At 40.8% G+C, this 24476-nt stretch overlaps 1 protein-coding gene across 10 annotated transcripts in view; it reads right to left on the minus strand.

Moving 5' to 3' along the window:
* Positions 1-24476, minus strand: part of FAM13A (family with sequence similarity 13 member A) — a 117047-nt gene that overhangs the window by 29758 nt on the left and 62813 nt on the right. For 5 of the 10 annotated variants that reach the window (XM_056490639.1, XM_056490641.1, XM_056490640.1 and 2 more), the window contains 5 exons: positions 17693-17734; positions 8263-8307; positions 6567-6746; positions 3552-3738; positions 627-703 (listed from right to left, as the gene is read on the minus strand). In XM_056490639.1, coding sequence (XP_056346614.1) covers positions 627-703; positions 3552-3738; positions 6567-6746; positions 8263-8307; positions 17693-17734 — 531 coding nt within the window. The remainder of the gene's footprint in view (positions 1-626; positions 704-3551; positions 3739-6566; positions 6747-8262; positions 8308-17692; positions 17735-24476) is intronic. The other 5 variants (XM_056490646.1, XM_056490648.1, XM_056490643.1 and 2 more) reach the window with 4 other exon arrangements.

Here is a 24476-nt window from a genome sequence, read left to right on the forward strand (position 1 = left end):
GACTTCTGCACAAAAAGATTTTTCCATTCTTGCACACTCACTAATTCACGCAGTAAATGAAGGGACTCTGAGATGCAGCATTTCAAGCTGCTAAACAATGCATTTATTGCTTCCTCTCAGAAGCTACTTGAGAACAATAATGTCATTTAATTCCAGTGCCCTTAATTCAAACCAATACAACTATCCCAACAAATGTAACTGTTGAGAGAAATTGTCATCTCAGGTGAGTAGAGTGAAGCTGTACAGCTCTCACAGAAGAGTGAGGCACAAGGGAAAGGGCTGGATTCCCAACCCAGAGGCCAGGTAAGACAGGTCCTACATTCCCATGTGGAGCAAGCTGGTTCAGGTGCTCCACAGCTGATTTCTTTTCAAGTCTGCACCATCAGCACCTTCAGTGACATTCCAATCAGGCTGGGAAAAGAGCCTTGGTGGCATGTGCTGCAGGGCAAAGCCCACACAACACACACAGTGCCTCCATGAAGTTCAGCTTGAAGTTAACATGGTGGGTAATCTGTTCTGTGGCATACATGTCACCCCCACAGCCTGGGTGGGAGATCTCTCAGGCTGTGCTACAACCACAGGGAAAAGAAAACATATATACATATATAAAATAAAATTTAAATCACCTTTCTTGAGATAAAATTTCCATGTCATCAGGTCCTGTTCTGTCTACAGGCTTGGATGAGCTAAAGTTTTCCATACTCTGCAATACAGTAAATATTAAAGCAGTAAGATATATATGAGAAACAGCTGCAGGTCATTAAATAGATCAAATACAGAAATATCCAACAGGATTTCTAGGAAAAGGGTAACACACACTACTGCCTGCTGCACAAAACAAACCCCACTTTATTGCCCATAAACTGCAAGAAAATTCAAATGCTCACTGCTTCATCTCTTTCATCAGACAACCTCAAAATGTCAGAACAAAATAATGCTGTATGGTACCCCACCAGCTCCCATTATACAGACTGACAGACAGCCTAGGCTTGGGAGCAATTCTTTGACCTGTGCAACTCCTCCAAGAGCAGATAGCAAAATCCACAGCAACCTCTCAGCAGAACTCCTCATGTTCATGTTAGAAAACCCTCCACTTCTCAACCAAACTCTTCCTTAATTTCTTCTTACACAGGTATAAGAATGCAAACAGACTGTACAGTGCAATGCTGGGCTAAGATGAATCCAGGGCAAGAAATCCAACTGGTTATGACCTCTTCTGGGATTTGTCTTGGCTATCATTAAGAACTTGACACTGTTGAGTACTGTGAGGACAAGCCATTTGGCCACTCCAAGCACTTGTCCAGGATCCTTTCTACCCTGGGTTTTGGGCAAGTCCCTCTTAAATAGGAGGAAGTGGGTTCCTGCCCTGGAAACTATGTGCACAGACTTCTTGGAGCATCATAGCCCTCTCTCACCTGCTACACCTCCAGCCTGGTCTGTCATTCCAGCCTTGCCTAATTTGATTCTTCAAGTCCTACTGATACCTGGCTACCATGCCCCTAAAATGCAGTCACAAGCTTTTAATGCTTGGTGGTTGGTTTGCTTGGGAGTCTAAGTGGAACTGACAGTTTCTCCACTGCTGACTTGTGCTTTTGAGCCAGATGCAACCAGACAGCTGTGAGGAAAGCTTCCACACACTGTCCTACATAACCTTTCAGGCTTTAAAAAAAAAAAAAAGAATGCTCAGAAAAGGGTGTTTAGGGAGAGACAACATCACAAACTTGTTTACATGACAAAGATCTACAAAGGCCTATTAATAAATGCTAAGGTGCATGTTTTGTTATACTCCAAGTAGTAATAATTGGGGTTATTATTTGATGTGTAAAGGTGTAGCCAAAAGAAAGCTAAACCGTCACACATCCTTCTGGCAGTCTCTGAAATGCAAGTATGTAATAAACATACTTATTAAAACTTAAAAAGCAGCTTCTGCTCTTCTAAAACAATAGCACTATGCTCTCTGCAAGATGTTTCATAATGACATTTGCAGTTGATCATCCCACTCTGACATTTCCTACAGAAAGGCAAGCAAGAACCACACAGCTGGTCATCTTGGTCAATGTGCTTTTAATACAAGATTAGCTAATTTTACATTCCTTTCAGCCTTTGCCCTTCAAGAGACCAAAAAATGAGGGGCAGGGTAAAGTCCAGTGGACACAGCTAAGTTTGAGGACATTTCTTCTGGGCACATTTGAAGACTTCATGAATGCTTTTCAGGTCCACAGCAAAAGTGGACACTTCTGTCAGTATTTCCTTTCCTAAATCCTGAGAAAAATTCTCATTTACCTTGAAACTGCTTTACACTTCACAGGCACAGAGAAAAGGTGCTGAAAAGATCATAAGCACTAGACCTTTGCCTATCTTAAAGTGCATTGCTACAAGCAAAGACAGAAGTGTGAATGTGTCTGTCATACTCTGCTTTCATGAAGTATCACATGAGAAGATTGTGGATACTGAGCACTAAATTTAAGTTACTAAATTGAGCACAGTGTACAATTTTTGGCATCTTGCCTTCTTTTGATCATAACGAAAAGCAAATCCCCCTCTCTCTAGAATCTCTGCACAGGGTATGAACATCAGATCATTGCAATTTTGTGATCTAAACAAAATGAGTCCAAACACAAGGTCACATTAAGAATTTGCTTTCAGCAGGCTCTAAAACTTAATCAAGCACCACTGAAGGAAATGCCCTATAGCTCAGGACAATGTTTTCACACAGTTCCTGCTGTTCCTGTTTACCATGCAATGCATGCCTGGTGCAGGCACAGCACTTCTGCCACTGTATGCAGACACTTCACTGAAGCACAGGGTGGTTTATCAGCTGCTGACACTCTAGTCAGTGCTCATTCTGGCTGAGAGGGAAGGAGGGTGAGCCAGTTTTATTCTGTGGCTTGTAGAAGTAGGCAAACTGTTCTCTATTGTGAGGATCACATAAGAATACACTGGAAAAGCTCTACAGTTTTCCAGATTTTTACAATGTTATAACAAAATCATTGATGTCTTCAATCAAAGGTGGATAGAGGGATCACCTTTCGGACCAACACACTTCAAAGTGCTTTCCAAATTACAAGCACCAGAGTAAAACACAGGCTTTAGGGAAAAGACATAAAACACCTTTGCCATCTCAGTATCAAGTAGTCACTTAAAATCTAGTTTCAGAACTTAGCAGGAATAAGAAAATAAACTTGACCTGAACATGAGAACCTATATCTAAAGTTCCAAACTCCTTGCAAGGCTTTTGAAAGACTGTGAAAAAGATCTATATCCTTTTATGCTTCCCAGAATGCTTCACCAAATTCAAAAGAAAAAAGCAAAAGGTTGTAGAAAAAGAAAATGACTACACATGGAGTATCATAGCAGAAATAAGGCTTCTTCAGTTGCCTCATCACAAGGGTTACAAGTGTGGGATCCAGTGTTTCCCATAGTCTAAAAGAGGCACTTGAGGTTTGTACCACAAGCAAAAATGGCTACCTAAAGGAACCAGGTGTGAACTGAAATAAAGAGTTTTTCCCTTCCAAGTAACAGACATCAAATAGTGCAGTGTGCTGGCTTACCACAGGACTGTCCTGGTTGTCATTAAGTTCTGAGAGCTTGGTGCTGGATTTCTGCCGTTTTGATTTATTCCTTTCACTAAGGTATGAGGAGCTGGTGTCTTGTAGTTTTTCTACATCTTGAGCAGATAGAATACAATCTTCAAGACTGCTGAATCCAGAAGGAATGTTTTCCTTGTTGACAACTTCCCTAAAAAGAAAAGGGACATTACAACAAGAGGTTGTTTAAAACACTCTCTTGCTATATTTATGGTAGCAATAGAGAACTACATCATACTGACTGGTGCAGTTCCAGCAACATCATCTATTCCCTATGAAACCACTATCTCTGGTTCTTCCCAATGCAGCCAAAAGCACACACTGTGCAATGCTAAATCCCACTGAGGAGTGAAAGCCAAGTGTATACACCTCAGGTGAGAAAGCTTTGAGGACCAATGTTTGGGATTTGATTCACTTGTCACTAAAACCAACACACAGAAATCTTCACATGGAAGCTGGACTAGCCCCTGGCTGCCTGTGAAATTTTTATAGAGAGTATGAAGCATATGTTCCTTTGAGACACGTGCTTTTAATTTAGAAAAGTGACTCACAGCTGCGGTCCAGGGATCTCCTTCGGTGCATGACACTGCATAATTTGCCCTCTTACTCATAACTCTTAAAGGCAAGAACAGGACTGTGGTGCTTTAGCCAAATGCTTGGTTTTTATTTGGGAATTACACAAAACATAAAAGGGAATGTATCTCTGCAATGCAACTGCTAGGACAGAGGACTGTTTTGCTATGTTGGGAAGAGAATGGGACAGCCAGAGCTAAGTCATCACATGGTGCACTTGCTGGGACTCTCTGGGCTTGCAGGGTTTGTGCATGTTTACCAGAAGCCTGGCATATGGCTTGTTTTGCCCTCTTAGATCCTTCAGCAGGCAGCTTTCCATTTGCAACTTGTCTAGTACTCTTCCCTCTACTTTGTCCAACAGTGAAGATGCACATCACTACAGCATGGGAGCAGGAGAAACACAAGAAGTCTCATTACCCTGCCAGAGGCTAAAGGCAGCTTGCTTACACTTGACACTGAAACTGGAACATTTGCTAATCCTCTGTGTGGCTGTCTTACACAGTGATGTGCAACTCCAAAGCCTGTTTTCATGAACAGCAGAATTCATCTAGACTTGACTGGTGTGATAAGAAACCAGTTACTCTGCAGTATCTGGTCAGTGCCAGCACGGCAAGTACTCAGAACAAAAACAAAACTAGAAGGTTCCAGTGACTTTCACGATCACAGATCTCTAGGTTTTGTTGGTGGAAAAGAGATACAAAGAGGTATGATAAATCTCTGACTAAACTCCTAAGATAAGACATTTGCCTTTGTGGAAGTTTTAACAAACCCTTCAGCAGACCAACTGCACATTCTGAGCCTGTAGATCGTGTAATCTTCAAAGCCTGGGAGTTCACCTATGTGATTTTGTGATAAATACTCTTCCTGCCTGTAGTCCCACCTTGTGACATTACAAATCCTCTTGTGATCCATCACAAGGCAAGGAGATGAAGTCACTGACAACCAAAAAAACAACAGAAAGACATTTTGAAAGGAATTCTCAATTTTGATAATTTACCCAGCAATGTGACCTAAGGGAACCAGGGAAAACAATTTGGACCACAGCCAGCATTCAAAACTTCCAACGTGCTTTAAATCCTTGGCTCCGGCTTTCTGGACCAAGCCTAAATAACTGTGTCAATCATATCTAGAGGCAGCTCTGTAACACAGCACTGAAGCAAAGCCCTGCAGTACTATATGCTTCCAAACACGTACACTAGCCAGTCTCTGACCTACTTACCTGAGAAGCCTGTCAGCAGGGCTACTTAGCAAGAAAAACTACTTTAGAGCTGCTGCCAGATACTCTGATGACTTGCAAGTGCCAATTTCCCAGGCCACCTTTACAGTATATTTTCTTTCACTATGAAAATGGTGCAGGTTTTTTTTTTTGTTTGTGGCTTTTTGCTGTTTTTTTGTTTTTCTTTTTTTTTTGTACAACAGCAGCACTGACACATTTTGGGAAATGCCATAGATGCAATACTAACATGAGGAATTGATGGCTATGCACCTGTATAAAATTAGCTTAATAGAAGATACAGATCCAATAGAATTTGGGGAACTCAGCACCCAGGAAACAACAACAACAGGAGAATAGATGTATACTTTGTAATCAACTTCAAATCCTAGCAATCAAATACTGCAGTGAGGCATACATATTCTTTACTAGTGCTGTGTGGCAGACAGATAGACACCAGTTAAGCACTGATTAGAATGTAACCTTGCAAAGTCTGTGCTACAGTTTCTCAAATACAGCTGTGCCTTGTGTGACAAGTTTGTTAAAGCTGTGGTGGTATACACCTGTGCCACACAATATACGTCACAACTAGAGGAGTATGAATGGAAAAACACGTACTATCTTTACTCTTTGACAGACATTTCATGAAATTCACTACTAAGTCATGTTTAAACTTTGTGTAATAGGGCGGATAAAAAAAAAAATCTTAGATTCTGATTGATCAAAATTCCAATTTCAGACAAACTCCCAAGTCTCCTCACTAAACCCAAACACAAGCTGTGCCTCCACACACAAAACAGGAACTTAATCTTATTTTTTAAGACATTCTGAATTCAGAAAAGCAGCTGAGTCCAATGTTTTTATCTAAAAAAAGTTACAGGCAGCAGAGCCAACTGCTAATTTCCACTAATGCAGCAAATACTGTATCTCTTACAAATTCCAAATACTATCATTAAAAACTTGACTGCATAACTCCCCCAGATTCTTATCATGCTTTGCCCCACTCCATGATCTAGTGAACTCTAAGTCTCCCAGCTCCAGTGATGCCATGGAGCTCTGCACAGGCACTGCAGTCTCCTTTCAACTCAGGGCAAAGGCTCCTTTCATAACAGAATGTAGCATTGCCTTGATAAGAAGACATGACTGGGGTAGACTTAAATACACTTTCCAAAACAAAGAAATCAGGCTCATACATGTCTCTGTTTCTCCGGGCTTCCTCCTGCTCTTTGTGGTGTCGCCTCCTCTGCCTGGCAGACACATTAGAAGAGGCTGAAGATGTCCCGGATTCAGAGTCCTCTGAACTCTGGCCACCTGAGCCATGAACATCAAAGAGATGCTGCTCCACGGCTGAGCGGATTGTCTTCTCTAAATACCTGTCAAGCCGAAAAATAAGGTCAAATTCAGCTCAAAGACTTTGTGGAGCTCCCTCTCTGCAACAATAAATAAAACAAGGGTATCTCTGGGTTATGCAAAGCAGCACAAAATGTTCCAGTGCTACAACATATGCAAAGAGCAAAGCCAAAATCTTCAGATACCCGCTGGTTCAAGTTCCTCTGGATAGCTGAGCCTTCCCAATTTGCTCTTTTTATTTCTAGGGATGTCTGAAATTTCAGTAAAACAACTAATTTTACTCACTGCAACTACAGACATTCGTGCCTAACTTCCATCCTCCACTTAAAAGCCCCTGCTCTGACAAAATCGCATTTGATACCCAGCCATGCTGACAGTGGTCAAGCCTGTTTTGCAACACCAGCTCAGTCAGGCAATGGATCACCTGCAAAAAGATGATTCACTGCTGGCTCACAGAGGGATGACAGCAAGCAAACAGTAGCTCATTACAAACTCCTCACACACATTGTGACCAAGCATGGGCTTTGTTCTGAGTTCATGCTGTTTTCACACATTTTTGGGCTGCATTCTTGTGTGTCCACAGCCACCCTGACACTGGTGTGACAGCACCCTGCAGTTGCATTGGTTAAAGATGTGGGACTACTTGAACTTTCAACACAACCAAATTTTCATTTTGGTGCTGCCATTTTCTCGTAATATTCCCTTCTTTCCTTCATCAGAAGGAGCTTTTATGGGAAAAAGACTCATTTTTTTTTCCAAAGAGACCATATAGAAACACATTTTTGTATATGTCCCCATCCCATCTGTTTCTTGCAAAATGCTTTAAGTAGTCACTGAAGAATGGGTTTTTCAAACATGCATGTCCAAAGTCCATGTATGGCTTCTACTTTTTTCCATAATTAAAATGTTATTTCAGAATTTGCTGGTTAATTTTCAACTGAGTTGCTACAGTATAGGTGTCTGTGCTTGGACTGATTTCTCCTTTACAAAAGCTGTGCTAAGCTGCTAAACTTGAAAGCCTGCTGAGACTGCAGTTCCTGGAAAAGTCAGAAGACCTTAGCAACTGCAAAAGCCCAGATGGTTTAACTAGGCAAGTATGTCTGCATTTCTCTATTGACAAAGATCAGTTCTGCAAACCCATCAGCCACTGGGAATTCCCGGCTCTGGCAAAGGAGCCAACTCCTTTTAGCTCTGCCCCTCCCAGTTACAGCAGTAGGGTCAAGTCACGTCCTCTGCTGGGATGCAACAGGGAGCAAACAGGAGCAAGAGGATGACACAGTGCAAACAGCTTCTTGAAATATCCAACTTCTGCCTAAGCAAAACATCACAGGCACAGTAAGCAAAGAACCAAGGGCCTGAGAAGTTTTCAGAAGGAAGTGATTTATTATCATTGCAGATGAATTACTTTGGGAAACAATCCTTTATCCTCCCTGCTTTTTGTTTATGTAAGAACAGCTCTTAAAGAGAAATCAAAGAACAACCAGCAATACTTTAAAAAGCTCCAAGAAAGACAGCTACAAAATTGTAAAAGACACTTACTCTCCTGTAGCAGGAACATTGCTACTGACTTGTGATACGTGGGCACTGTATAAAAGAGAAAAAGGGAAGAAAATTACATCTTATTATCAATATAAGGTCTTAAAACCTCTTGTTCTTTGCAGGGCTAAGATTTAAAGGTCTGAACTGTCTCCACAACAATTGTGTACACATGTCACAGGTAATTCCCTTAAGGAATTTTCACTCCCACTGTGATGTGGTAAATTTTGACAAGTCAATATCCACAACAATTAATTTCCCTGTCATTCCCATGCAATAGGCAAAGGTCTAACAGCAAGCATTTCAACCTCAATATGTTACAGATTTTTGTTTTCTTGTGGGCTTTCTGGTGTTTTAGCCTCATCACAGAAGTCTTTGCCTTTTGAAGCTGACTTGAAAATGTACACACTTAATATTTAACTGCTCTCTCTGTTAAACTATTCTCTCTTTGAACATGCTCAAAGAACATATTAATATTTTAAAAAATAAAATCCATGCATGCTTCTTTTTACCTCAGTCTGTTATCAGGCTCAGAAAGAGCTGACACAAATGTAGATGTTATCACTTGCTGTTCAGAGCCCTTCTGAACAAGCTGACCTGGCACAGATGTCACTGCTTTCTTCCCTCTGCCAAGCTGAGTCCCATCCTGCCCCTTTTTCACTCACTGACTCAGCTGACTCGGCCTTGCAGATAAAGTGGCACTGCCTATTCATCCCTCCTGCGACCTCCCTTAAGTCAAATAAACTACATAAACCTAGGGGTTTAATTTCAAATTATACATGTATCAGCAGAGTGCAACTGGAGGATAAATCCCAGTAAAATGTGGTCAGGGTACAAAAGCCAAGCTGGATGCAAGATTTCTTCCTGCCATAATATCCATTCATTGTTTTCAGTCTTCACCAGTTTCTCTCAAATAATTTCACTGCAGAAACATCAACAGCTGATTTGCCTTAGTTTCCTCTCTGCTTCCCTTGAATATTTTCCACTTCACTGTATGGAGCTGGAGCTAGCTAAGAAGCTGCAGCACTCACAGATAACCAGGTGGCTTTCCTGGGTTTGAGTGTCACTTGGGCAGCAGGCAGGCAACAGAAGAGAAGGAAAAACAAGGGGTCACTAGAGCTAATTTAACCAACAAACCAGTGTGACTCCTCCCCACAAATGCCCAGCTGCAAATTACACTCGATGTGCTTCAGGCTGAGCCGGTGTGTTCAGCTGGGGGCTAACCACACACACATCCTTGCCAGCCCCAGCTTCACTCAGGGCTACTCTCCAGTCCCAGCACAGCTCACCACAGTGGTGCCACATCAGGACAGCAGTCATGACTTGCCAGTATGTCCCACATTACCTGAGCAGGACCTGAGCAGTTGTATCATTCAGGTAATTTCATGAAGACACGCAAACAACTATTACTGTACCTACTATTACAGATAAAATATCTGCATACTGGAAACAAAATTTGCAATATCACACTCTTCCCTTATCTAACATCGACTACAGGATGGCCTTGGAATCTGAAGTGCACGTTTCAAGCACCCTACTTGCTTTCCTGTTTGCTTACAGGAACTATGTGGCCTCTTCTCAGCCCAAAACTATTTTTTAAGACCTGGTCTCCCATGGAGACATATTAGCAAGGAAGGTGCTAGTGTGGTAGGCTAACCCACACTGTAAGATAAAATTCACGTGCTTGCTACAGCTCCTACACCCCTGGGAGTAGATTAATGCTGTATCACCTTTTTATAGTACCTACATGCAAGCCAAACAGAGTGAGGCTGTCTTTCATATCACAGTTTTTTTCTCTGTTTTCATGCCAGGAAAGTGGCAGTGGAGAGGAAGAAAGGATTGTTTGGATTTTAGCTTTTCTAGAACATCCCTAGGATATAGGTTTTTCTACCAAAAAAAAAATTTTCGAACACCCCAGTACATTCTAATTCACAGTTAACTGTGTGCTTTACTAACATAAATTCAGTTTAAAGTACATTAACCTGACTAATTTTTAATGACGTATAACAATTAATTTACTGTACCTAGAAAAGCCTTATTCAGGCAATATAGATTCTGTAAGAAAGATAGTAACAGGGTGATTTTCAAACTACCGACAAATAACAAGGAAGTACCATTACAAGGAAGTATCCATTACATGCCAGCTGAGTGGATAACTATAAAATGAAGCTCTGACATTCTGATTTTATTGTACTGAATCCAAGTTTATCCTTAGCTCTGTGATAACTTAATGCTCTTTTATTAGTCCCCTCCCAGTAAGACAGATATTTTAAATCAGAGTTTTTTTAGATACTCTAACTTCCTTTTAATTCCACAGTCAGTAACTTTTCTGGCTATTTAATTTTGAAGCTTAATTTAAATATGCTGCTAAATTGCTTTACTTACCCTCCACCAACCTTTCTTACACTAAAGAACTTCACATCCAAAACAACTGGTGGGGAGGAGAGAGTGGTTTGAGGATTTGAGCCTGCTGCAGGACAGAACAGGCGGTGCAAGAGCACATTGGCAAACCCAGGCAAAGACACCACCCTGTAAGGATCTCAGAGCCCAGACAAGCAACCAGGCAGGCAGGGTGTATCCTGCAGGGTTTTCCAAACTTCCTGGGTGGCAGAAGTTGCTCTGCTGTTGGATTGATGTGGAGCAGGCAGGGCAAGCCTGGAAGAGCCCTCTTGGCACGCCCGCCTGTGCAGGCAGCTGCCTTGCTCAGTAAATCATCCAGACAATGGGAACTCATGTTCTACTTCAGTTAATTATTTTCTCCTCACATCTGCTCCACTTCACTGATATGTATGGCCAATTATCTCCACAGCTAGATTATCTTTATTAGATTATGCAGCTGCTGTTGCAGAGCATGCTGAGAAATACCAACTTTTCATATAAATTACAGGTTTTCCTCACCTGACTGAAAGCAGCAGGACAGTTTCCCAGTGCAGGGAGACTTTTACTTTCAGAAAGCCAGCCAAAAAACCTGCATAAAGGCACACAACTGTTTTAAGTGCTATGAACTTTTGAACTTGTTTCTTATGACCCTCATGCTTTTCCTTTTGGGAAGTCTGACCTCTAGCACTTCCCAGTTTTGTTTAACTTGTTTACCCAAGTCTTTTGCTCCCTTTCAGAGGTGCTTTATCAGCTCTGGATAATGTCTTACTTCACACTTCTTACTGCATGGCCTCCTTTCTTCTTTTTCAGACTTAAGGGCCAAGGTGGTATTATCCACCACCATTAAATCTCACCTGCACCCCCTAACTAGTACTCCCTAAGTTTAAAAGATGTGTACTGGAGTGAGAATTATCTCATGCAATGCCTGCACCTTGTCTGGTCTGCATTGGGCATCTTGTGATAGCAAATGTTGGATATCAATGAGCTGGTTATCAATGCCCCTTCTCCTGATTTCTTTCATTCAAGTCACTATTGAGAAAAATATCTTAGCATCTAGACAAAAAGAGCAAAGAAAAAACATCAAACAGAGCAAACTAGGAAACTGACATACTGGCATAGTATTTTCACAGATTAGGTTTTCATTTATGAAGTCATTTAATTAATTCTTGACCATACCTAATGGCCTAATTCATAAGCTATACTTACTGGTACTAAAGTCACCTTGCTGAGACGTATTTACAGTCCATTCAGGAAGCAAAGGTGGCTTTTGTTCTTGATTTTGCTTTTTTAAAAGCCAAGCACAACAGTAAGAAAGCCTCAATACATGCAAAAACTTTTAACCATTTTGCTATTTCAGCAAAGCTGAGGATGTTTAATGGCTTTGACATAACAGGTGGGAAATTCCTGAAGTCCTCCTGAATACAGAATTTCAATCCCTGATCTAGGAAGTTCCTATTCATAGGTATTTATATGGTCTAAATGCTATCACACTGTGACATGCAATACTGCAAACTCATGTGGGATCCATTTTAGGACAACTACTTCATTTGACACACTTTCACCAAAGAGAGGTGCTGTGATGACACACAAAATGTGAAAATAATGAGTTTAAAAACAAAAGGGGTGTGCTGTTCATTACTGGGATGTCCCATCACACAGAGGATATGCTTTCATTATTTTCTCAGCACCTTTACACTTTCACAAGCTTGGATCAAATTATGCTTTCTTTAAACGTCATAAATTATTTTTTACACTACTTTGTTACTACACAGAAAACTAACCTCACTAAAAGCAACGTTATTCAGGATTCCTAATGTTTTTCACTTGCACCTCCTTTATGACAGATGCACACTGACACCTACTGCTTGGAGCAGAGACAACCCTGTAGGGGATAGATAGAGGACACACGATTCAGCTTGGTGAATTTGCATGGCTGTGTCTGTGCAGGCTCCCCTGCAGAGAAGGGAAATAATCCCCAGGGAGCCTTACACCTGCATGGCAGCCAGGCACCCAGAGCAGGAGGACCCAGTGGCCTGGTGTTTACTTTCAGCCAGTCCAGGTGTGATGGACATGAACATGCATCAAATAATGCAATCATGATTTCTAATGGGGCCCAGCACTCCTGTGGACTTAGGACCTCTTACGGCACGTCCCATGGAGGGAGAAGTGTCCAGTGTGAAGGTGGCCAAGCAAATTTCTGAGCAGGTGTGAAATCCAGAGCAAAGTTTTCCAGAACAAACAGCATCAAACATCTTACCCAATAAACTTCAGGGTAAGAATATCTGACCTGCATTATTTAAAGAGCTGTCTTAACTAAAACCTGTTGAAAGGAGAAACAGTCAGCTGTACTGAGTAATGCTCACAGGAGTACTTCTAGGGAAAGAACCAGGCAAAACTGTCCAATGCCCTGCCCTGCACTCATGGGTATTTAATGCAATCTTTGGCATTGCTTGTGATGTCAGGTCTCATCACAATTTTAGTTTAATGCTCTACATGTTTAACAAGGAAGTTCCACACTACACAGCTTTTGCCTTTCTCCCTTGTAATACCACTCTGGCTTATCTCAGGATGTAGCCATCAGGGAGCTCTTCTGGGAGAATCTACATGACTAACAGCACATCTAAGGCACCTATGCCAGCACAAAGCATGCCTGAAGATTCCCTGTCTTCTGGAAACTCATTGCACAGGAGGAGTGGAATTGTGCTTACAGGGATTTGCTGCTGCCAGATGCTGCTTCATTACCTGAAACTGCTGAGTGTTTCTCAGTACTGATTACTCAATGCAGCTGGTATTCACAGTCTCACTAAAAAATTATACAAGGAGCAGTACAAGGAACACTTTTTAACCATCTCAACTCCCTTTACCACAAGGCTTTGTTACAAAAGGTTTTGGAATGTAAATGCCCAACAGACATGACTCCCTGGAACAATCACCTAGTAAGGTCTTCCTCTTCTTTTAACAGAAGAGAAATATTCTTGCCTGGTACCAAGCACTGCTGAGCCAACAAATTATCTATTCAAGGACTATTCAAGAGAGAGAGAGAGAGAGAGAGGATAACTCTGGTCAGCAGCAGGTGAATGGATTCAACCCTCAGGTCTTTCAAACTGGTCAAGCTGACATCATCCTTACTATGATCAATGAGAAAGGGCTCCAGTTACAAAATTAATAATTTTTTTCCCAAAGTCTCTCTTGCACAAGTATTGTTATTTAACATAAACAACCTCCCCTCCCTGTCTCAAACTCAGGGAGAATATGTGTGCTCTGGTTCATTTCTTAGAGTAGTTAGGATCTCCGTGCTCTTTTCTCCATCTTCTAACAGCCTTCCCATTCTTTAATCATCTTCTAAGTATACTGAAAATACCTCCTTTATATATCCACTGCCATTGATTACTTCAACTTCAGTATTTTCATCCCATGCCTCCCTTCCATCCCTCCATGAACAAGTATGTTCACATACTATTTTTTCTCTGGCATTTCCAAATGTGAGGAACTCCCTTTTAATGGCAAATATTTTCATTATTAGACCTCAGGTACAAGACTTTATTACTTATGTAATTACTTTTATAGTATATATCCTAAATTTGATGCTTGTCTTTATAAATATATTAAAACATCTTATGTATATGGCAGTGAGATATTTTATGAATATATCTATATATCTCTATATAGTATCTGTCACATATTTTCTCCCAGAGGATACCACCAACCCATTCACCCTCCTAAATTTCTGCTATAATCTCAAATAATGAACATGACTTGACTTTATTATGCTAGTGGCCATTAAGGAAAAGAAGTTCAGGGCACTTAAGGATCTCCACCAGCCATTCCCTTCCTCTCCTACCAGCAATATCTATAGATCTCACCTCCTCCCTACCCATCTTTAAATTCTAGTACTCATGCCCACTTTTCCACATAGATGGCACGATGTAAAACATTTTGCTGACATCAGACAGATTAGGTATACTGCTTTTCTTCCTCTCACTGGAAAGTCTTTTAAAAAATAATGTGGTTGCACTGGTGTTACCACTCTTTACAAACCTATGTCACATTTTGTCTCATTTACTGCTTCCTCTCATACTGCTGCAGACTGTTTATTCCCTTACAAAGTAGCAGTGGTGATAAAGTCTTGACCTCCCAAATATCAAAAGGAAAAAAAACCCAACAAATCAGTGTCATTTTAAGAAGTAGTATATTTATTGGTGGCATTCTGACAGTTCTGACTTAAAAGCTAAGACCTTCAGCATTTGTCTTATTGTTAAAAATAGCAGCCAGGGAAATATCTCTATTATTAGCTGACATGGTACAGCACTGAATAATCAAGTCTCTAACTTGATCCTATTAAAACTGATTTATGGAGGGTATGCTGGTTTTGGCTGGGTAGAGTTAATTTTCTTCCCAGTGGCTGGTATGTAGCTGGGTTTGGATTTATGCTGAACACAGGGTTGATAATATAGGGATGTTTGTGTTATTGCTGAGTAGGGCTTGCACACACCTAAGGCCTTTTCTGGTTTTTGTACTGACAGGGAATTTCAAGGTGCATAGGAGGCTGGGAGGAGACACAGCCAGGCCAGGTAACACAAACTGACCAAAGGGATATTCCAGACCATGTGACATCATGCTCAGTGCATAGAGTGGGGGGAAGAAGGAGGTGACATTTGGAGTGATGGCATCTGTCTTCCCAAGCAGCCACTACATGTGACAGGGCCCTGCTCTCTGAAGATGGCTCAACACCTGCCTGCCCATGGGAAGCACTGAATGAATTCCTAGTTCTGCTTTGCTTGTGTGCATGGCTTTTTCCTATTAACCTGTCTTTATCTCAACCCATGCATGAGTTTTTCAGCTCTTACCAGTCTGATTCTCTACCAAATCATGTTGGTGGAAGAGTGAGCAAAGCAGCTGCTTGCTGGCTGTGGTTAAACCATGACAGAGGGACACAATGTTCCTTCCATCTGGCAAAGGCCAAGCATTATGCAGAGTTTGAAAGCTAAAAAGCTCTTGCTCCCACTTACTTAACTTGTATAATTATCTATATGGAACTACTGTATAAACACAGCAGTGACCACTCTGAACCCAAACATCCATGATTCACTTGAAGATTACTACAGCAGTAATTCAAACTATGTAAGTGTGGCTGGTAGCAATAGAAATAGATTTGACCATCAGTCTCCCCTTCCTTGCCCATGGTGTGAAATGCAATTCCTACATATGTCATGCACAGCCTCTGGGGCAACAATTAGAACATTCAAAGTCACACAGAATAAACTGGCCACCCACTCAAGTTCTCACTTGTTGAAGCAGCAGGAATTGCCCAGCCAGCACCAGCTCCCCTGCCAAATTCACTGCACAGGGCAACTGACCTCAGGAGGACACATTTCTGATGTGTTACAAACAGAAGCAAGACTTACAAGCTGTTCCCTTTATTTACAAGTAACTGTATCCCAGCAATGTTACAAAGGACACGAGTTGGCAGGAAGCCTGTAAGTCAAGGTGTGCGGTTCCCTCTCTACTCCTACCAGCCATTTCTTCACTTCCCAGTTATGTGTTTATTCCTGACTATTCCCTTGCTATTTGCAAGACAGATTCCCATGGAAACCCATCCCTTAATTTCAGTGGACACACTTATTCTTTGTTCTCTCCCCTCATAAGCCTACATCTCTATTTAATTTGTTCAAATTTGCTCCCTTCCTGTCAGAAATGTCCGGCTTTTACATGAATTTTCTTAAGTCCACTCCTTGCTCCTCATCTCTCCTTGGTGATCTTGACAAGGTCAGTCAAAGAGAATTTCCTACATGGATCATTCTTCTATAATCCAGGAAAGGGCTTGGAAGGACAATTTTGAGCAGTAAGACAGATGGAAATGTAATGAAACCCTAAAATCGTTTGAAGGTCACATTTAGTCGGAAAGAAAAACAAAGGGGCAGACAATTTTCAATGGAAAGACAGGATGAAGATTTAAACTAGGGAAAATTTGAGACAGGGAAATGTATTTATGCAACTACAAAATAATCTCCTGAAGGAAAAGGCAGAATCTCCTTTGACAATTTGGAGCTTGAGAGGCACACACTGGGCAACATCTGCACAAACAGATTGCAGGGAATGACAGTGCATCAACACGACAGGATCATTCAACCAGGCTAGTCCATGAAAAATTCCCTGACATTTCTGCACAGAATGCATTAGCTGCACTCTTTCTAGGTTTCATGTTAGAAGAATTCTTTAAGAAAATATAAACAGGAATATATACCAGAGATTTAAAAAAAAAAACAAAACAAAAAAAACAGACAACACTGTAAGAATTCCAATTATCACTGTTCTCACAAAAAGCACCACTAGGATTTCTTTTTATTTGTTTAAATTTTACAGAGATCAAGGAACCCAATTATAATATCTGGCCTTTCCTCCTCTGCAGCCCTTCATTGTTAATTGCTCTGGCTCTTGCTCTATACTTCTGTTAAGTATAAATGAAAGCACTGGAACTGAGCCTTCTACTGAAGCAAGCAGAGCAAACTTTCACAGATGTCAACAGAATCAGACCCCTTTTACAAAGCAGTGACTTTGCCTTCCAGTTGGCAAAACAAGAAACAATTTGTTCAAATGCAGCATGAGCACCATTCCCTCCAGTGAGGCTTGCTGGGTACCCAGGCACTCTCCTGCTTTTCTAGGCTGCAGCAGGGAACTGGATGGGCTGCTGACTCACCATCTGGTTCCTGGTTTCTTTCTGAGCAGCACATGCTGCCAGTTCCTCAAATCCTGTAGCAAAAATCTCTCCTGTGTCTGCAGATAAGCTACTCAGCATCTAAGCTACATAACAAACCAAATAAAAGAGGAAAGCCACGACCATCTTGTAATAAAGATCTTAAAGCCTGTGCCTTCTCTCTAAATACACAAGAATCACAACAGAGATGGTATCTGCAAAGACTACTAAGTGAGCAACAATTATGAATGTAAAATTTTGATTATAGTCTGTTCAGCACTTCTGAACCCCTCCCCACATTTAATTCCAATAATGAGTCAATCCCACACAGAAAATAAATGAAAACAGCTGAGTAAATACCTCACATAGAAGGGTGACATAGGCCGCTCATCTTCTTGGGAGCTAAAAACAAAACATATTTTGCAAGTTAGTATGCAGTTCTCTCTTGCATTTGCAGCTCAATGTACTCAATCTCACACAGCAGAGAAAACAAAAGTGAAATTGCACCCATTACAGAGGTAACATCTAAGTCTATTTTGTCCTCTGGATGACATATGGAAGAAAGCTTAAAGTTACTTTCCTTAAATCCTGGCAATCCAACTCATTTCTCCATGTCCACAAATGTGGCGTAACACATCTCCTGCTAGACAGCCAGGAGTCATTCAGACTCTGCAACAGTGCTAGGGCTATTCCCATAGCAACAATAAAGCATTTTGCCAGGAAAACCAAGAGAGTCTTTTGCTGTCTGCTGCTCCAGAATTAAACAATCTGCCTATTAAAGCCAAACTTGGGGGGAAAAAAACCAGATTACATCTTGAGTAACCAAAGAAACAGCCATGCCCACAGTATATGCATGAGGCTACCTATTCCCCAGTTTTATCACTCCTGTGGAAAGTTTGAGTGAAATTTCTGTAGGCTTGAGACCAGGGATTGCCACTGGCTGGCATGGAGGTCTCCTGACAAAATGTTTAGTTGTGTTTTAGTTATCAACTAGCCTGCCCCAACATAACTACCTGGCAAGTGACTTACCAGCCCTGATCCAGCTCATTGTGCCTGTGCTGGCACAAGGGCAAGAATGAGCTGGGACACAGAATCACACATGATCTCTTGAATTTTGAAGGACTGTATTTTTTGGCTAATAAAAGTTGCTCTAAGCACTTGATAAAGGGGAAAGGAACATCTCTGCAGCATTTGTAACTAGGAAATCTAGTACTCAGGTACTTTCTGCAGCTTCCATTGGAGCCAGCATAAAGCTCCCTCAGCAAGATGAGCTGAAACTGGCCTGCAGCCAGGTAAGCACCCTGCCCTCACACTGCACAGAGCCAGAGGCAGATTTAACCATGGCTTATTTCCAACCCAGCCAGTGTTATAACAGATCCACAAAAATGAATGCCAAATTCACTGAGGGGAGCAGAGCATAAGGGAGGAGGCAAGAAACAAGGGAGTCAAAAAGGCAGACTGACAGTGTTCCTGAGAAATAATCCCAGGGATTCGACCCCCCAACTAGAATATGGGAAGATTCACAAATAGAAATCTACAGAAAAGACCTTAAAGCACACGATGGAAACCCGAAATATTTGAGGGTAAAATTTGAGGGTAACACCAAACACCACAGACTGGAAGGAAGAGAAGCTGACTCTGAAATCACTGTGGTCTGTCAAAACTTCATCCCTTCTGTAAGGCAGCAGTGACTGGACAGCTTTCAGCAGCTCCCCAAGAAGACTGGGAGCACAGCTGCTATTAGAAACCTTGCTGCCACTTCAGCAGCCTGAAGAAGCGGCAGTGCCCAGAGCTGCTGCTGCTCCCAGAGCAGTGCACAGCAGATGGAGAGTGCTGCCCGTGAACTGAGGCTAACAGCACCGAAGAGTCTTCGTGAGAAACTGCTACAGCTTTGACACTGCCTGGAAAAAGTTGATGGAAACACAGAAATGCCCATTACTGCCTTCTCTGAAGACAACCTGCAACAAAGACATGGGTAGGAACCTCTGCCAGGTAAGGCTACCTCCCCTGATGGAATGGAGTCTCCCAGCCTGCATGCATGCTATCACTTTATTTGGTATTTACAGAATATATATATTTTAAGTGTAAAGGAAGTACTTTAAACTCACAAAGCTACTGGTAAAGCTTTCTGCTATGTTCAGTTCACTGCATTAATAGCTGTACTTGTAATCTCAATGCAAACAAGTCCAAATAGTGGACAGAAAACATGAAAAATCTTTTCTCACATAAATGAAAGTGTACAGTGCCATCAAGATTTCTGTGCATTAATTCAACTTCAAATGACAACACCAAATGCTACTTTATGTAAAGTGGCAGCTGCCAAAGTCACACCAAACATGCTTTCTCTTTTCCATCCTAAACACCCCTTCCTATTTCTAGGTTTGTATTTAACTTCCAAATCAAAGCAGCACAATCATACTGAAAAAGTACAAATAATCTTTTATATTTACACTCCCAATATTTTTTGACAGGGCAGATGGAAAAGTAATATTCAGCAGAGACTCTGAATCCTCTTGCAATTCCTTCCCTTTCTTCCACAGCAAGGGCAACTGGATGCCTCTTAAGTTCAAGCAAGTTTTCTAACTGTACAAAAATGTATCTACCCATACAAAAAAAACTGACGAGAAACAAGATTTTAAGCCTATTAGCTGAGAATGGCAGAGAAAGAAACTCTTACAGAAGTCAGAAATCAAATATGTTTCATTTAGATCATCAAGTTCCAAGATTTCACATGGTTGATAATAATTGCAGCTGTGAAAAACATCTTTTACTCAATAGTGGTTCATAGTTTTACATGTGCAGCAAATGAGCAGTAGCTGAATCTGGGATGAAGACCTCCAACTAACTAGTAAGAAATCCAGACTTTTGAGAAAATCATAAAAATCTTCTAAATTTCTATCTTGCCCAGTAAAGAACTTATCCATTAGACAAACAGGCTTAGCAGTAAATTAAACGTTAGGGGTTTTTTGTTTGGTTGGGATTTTTTTATCCTCAAAGTTTTGTCTGATTTATGTATGCTTTATGCCCAGAAGGTATGAAATAACTTTAAGAAACTCCACTTATTTATTCAGCTATCACTGATTACCTGGCCAAGCAGGCGAGTGCAAAATACAGCAGTTTCTTTTTTTTCCTCAAGCATATAAATAGCTCCCCTAAATCCAGGGATTAAACAGAAATTAATCACTTCCATGAAATACTTGGGAGATTACCTGACAACTTCCTTCTTGCCAAAACCCAAAACAAATACCAGCCAAAAAAAAAAAAAAAAAAAAAAAGTTTGTCAGACTGGAAGGAACACCAGTTAGTTTAGCAATTTTGGGATTCTCAGGCACATCTTTTCTGTCTCTGCAGAAGTGAATAGGAAAGCCTGGGTGAAGCCTAACTGTTAAATGATGAATTTCCATTACAGAAGGAGAGCTATCCTTTTTTGTTACAGGCTATGTTACATTCACCCCTCACATTCTTAAGCAGACTATCATGGTTCTTTTTTTCTGACTTCTCATAGAAACATAGAACCACTGAGGGTGAAAAAGATCTCTCTAAAGTCCAACCTTTAAATCATCTTGCCCTTCAGGCAGCATAAGGGAGTTGCTGAGCCTGTTGTAGAATACACATTTAGATGGAAAGCTCCCAATTTATTTATGTGCATGAGGAATAGCCCTGTCTCAGCCCTCTCCTCACTGGCTGAGCTCCCATCACAAGTCAGAGAGTGTTCAGGGTCCTTCCTCCTTGTTTTATTTGTACTTTATCAGCAGCAGTTCTTCTGTCTTAGCTGCCTAGCACTGCAACCTCCATTATAAAGCTACTGCTGCTTTCCTACTCCACATCTCTTTTCAAAACTTAGCAGATGAAATTTTGGCTTTGGGGTTTTTTTTTTTTGTTGGATTGGGTTATTTTAACAATTATGAAAATGTACTTTGACTCATGGGTCAACATTTTGCACCAGAGATGAAGGGCCTAGACACTGGCAGGGTCTTGCTGCTCAGCCAAGGTCATGTTTTCCTAATGCCTTGCCAGAGGCTCTGTTTGTTCTGACCTCAAATGTTAGATAAGGGAATAGCTCACTTTCTATTCTACCACAGAAATTCTTGATTTCAAAAGAAATGTAATTGTTTTTTAGAAGGATTACTTTTTAAATGCAAGACAATTAAAAAAGACTTTGAAAAAAAAAGGCAATGAAAAGTTCAGTGACATCAAATCACTAATGATACCAGAAGTTAATGCAGGATTTGGAAAAAGGAGAGGGAAGGCTAAGTTTGGGTGGCCTCTTAAGGTTTCAAACTTATCTCCCTCTTGTTTTCTTTTCATCATTCAGAATATCTATGCCTCCTTGGATTAAAAGACATATAATTTTAGTAACTACTGAAGATTTCAACAATATTGCTTATTTACTTATTATGACATTCAACACCAAGAACACTAAAAACAGCTTCAAGGAAACATTTATTCTGAGGCCACAGCAGCACTTTTTGCTGAAAATCTCATCTTATTCACAAATTTTTCAGCACTTCTTCACCCACCCAAGTAATTTCCCCATAAAAGTTATTTCAATGTTGCAAAAAAATGCAAGATTGAAACAGCTCATGAAAATTTATTGCATACTTATTTTCTCAGTAGAGCTATTTACTCATAGCTTGTGCTTCACAGCAGTGGGTAAAAGGCAATGTTTTTGCAAATGAGAAATAGCAGGCAAAATAAGCTTTTGCTTTCAAATAAATCCTTCAAAATAAACTTCCTTCAAATAAATATTGAGGTACATTATGCAAAAGAAGAAATAACAATACCATCCTTGATGCAAGATTAACCATAAATTTAATCTAGTATCATAACACTGCAGTGATACAATGGACACCATTAAAGTCAGGACCTACCCTCAGTCCTTAAGCAATGCCACCCTTGCTCTATATCCTTAAACAGAAGGGGAGGAGGGAATACCATATATGCACTGTTTAAAAAACAAATGCTTAACAGCTATTTTCCTGTGAGAGTTATTTCCATGCCAACATTTCCATTTTCCCTGAAGAGTAACTTTAATAACTCAAAAGCATAACATGTTGTTTCAGATATTTATCTCCAGTCTTCACAATAGTTGTGCTTATACCTAACCATGCATACCACTGAAAGTTAAGTAAGCTACTCAGCAAATGAGCCACATGTCAAAATCCAAGGCTGACAACCCAGCTTATTTAATCTGAATTCATATATTCTGCAAAAACATCATACTATGCAAAATATCTCCAATTACTTGGGAGCAGGTGAATTGGTTTAAATATTTAACTTTAAAGGATCCCATCATCTTCCTCAAAGCTGTTTCCTCAGCATGTTTTTCCTAAATATCTCTCAACTAAATTAGACTGCACAGGCATCTGTCCATAGGCATAACTGCACAGGCTATGTGTGAGGGGGCACTGAGATTGAAGCATATTACCTGAATAAGGAAAAAAAAAAGTATACTAAAGGCTTTTTGCACAGCTCCTACTTCAAAGCAGTATCAGAGATCAGGGAAGTACAGGTATCCCATGGCAAGCTGAAGTGAACAGAACTTCTTGCTGATTAAGTGCCACTGTGAGCAAGAGGCAGAATTTCCATTTATATTAACATACCTGAATATCCCAGGGCCCTTGACAGCATAATTTTGTGTGATTATTTTCTGCTTACTATCCTCCTAGACTGCAAATATGTTTATCTTTTATGAAATGACGTCAATGTTAAACAGCTCACTTTTGTTGTTTTACTTCTTAAGCTAGTTGGGTCTTATTATGAAAGATGGGGCAGTGTCTTTTCTTTTACTTGTGGTTTGGCAATAATCCTCACTAGGATAAAACCAGAAAATGGCTCAGAAAGAGGTGGAATGAATGTACCAGCCGAAGTCTCACCTCTTCTCAGAATTTAACAGTGAAGTTGCATAACACACACATACCTGTTGCATTATAATGGTGAAGAACTGTTACTAGGTAACCAGTGATTTCAGTTTCAGGATTGTTTGTTAAAAGCTTGCACACTTCAAATAAAGGTATCGAAGAGGCCAGTTTTCAGGCAAATATTAATATTTTGTTGCTTAATCAGGCGGACACCCCAGAGCCAAACACCAAAGAAAATTTCCACACCAATTTCCTCTTTTAGTCAGAGCCTTCCACTCCAGTGGTACTGAGGAAGAGCTTTCACAGGCTCCTACACTCATCATGTCACAGCAGTGACAAGACAGTGCACTCAGCTGTGGGTCAAATCTGAGTTTAGAAGATGAAAAATTCTAACAAGCTATCACCTGAGGAAGATGAGAGCCACAGGTTTGATTTTCTCTTCATGCTTCCACCAGAAAAAAAAATCCCAACCAAACCCAGAGAAAACAAAGAAAAAACTAGATTCAAAAGTTCTCTCCACCCTCAGAGAGCATACTTCACATCCACATTCCAGAATATACTTCTTTTGGGCTTGTCAAGCACTCCCAGTACCTTGGACAGAAAGCGATAGCAAAGTCCAAAAGATCAGACTTATTTACAGGACAACTTCACACACAAAAATGTTCACAAATGTGATAAAGAGAACACAGCAGCCATCCCCCCTACCCATGCAGGCAGACAACTGCTGCTGCACAGGTTAGAAACAGATCAGACACATTCCCTACTGCTTTCACATGCACTTACTAAAAATACTTGTGATGGCTTCACTCTTCCACTACCTTGACTTGTTAAGCAACAGAGGCCACCGTTCACAAACAAGGCCCAAGGGTGTACCTGCCTTTCTTATCTCCAACAGAAACTGGTAAATATGAGTTGCAAAGGCAGCCACAGGCTTCAGCTTTGCACAGCTGTTGTTAAATGTTCAATAGACTGAGCAGGATACATGAATTAAAACACGTACCAACAGCATTAGTAACGCTCTAACTAGGAAGCTGGGATACCAAAGGAAGCTAATGCTATTCTGAAAAGATGGTAGCCTAATAGCAATAGCAAAGACAATTACTGGTGGATAAATTGCTGGAAAATCAGCAATGCAATCCATGTGACATTCACTAGTGCCTTCTGCAGTGCTTGAGCAATACAGTACCTACTGCAGTGAGAATTCAACATATTTGGCCTTCCACCACTTCCCATACAATGAAACATAACTCTGACATCCCCACTGTCACTTCTCACAGCAGGAC

The sequence above is a fragment of the Oenanthe melanoleuca genome, chromosome 4, assembly GCF_029582105.1.
Source record: "Oenanthe melanoleuca isolate GR-GAL-2019-014 chromosome 4, OMel1.0, whole genome shotgun sequence".
NCBI lineage: Eukaryota > Metazoa > Chordata > Aves > Passeriformes > Muscicapidae > Oenanthe > Oenanthe melanoleuca.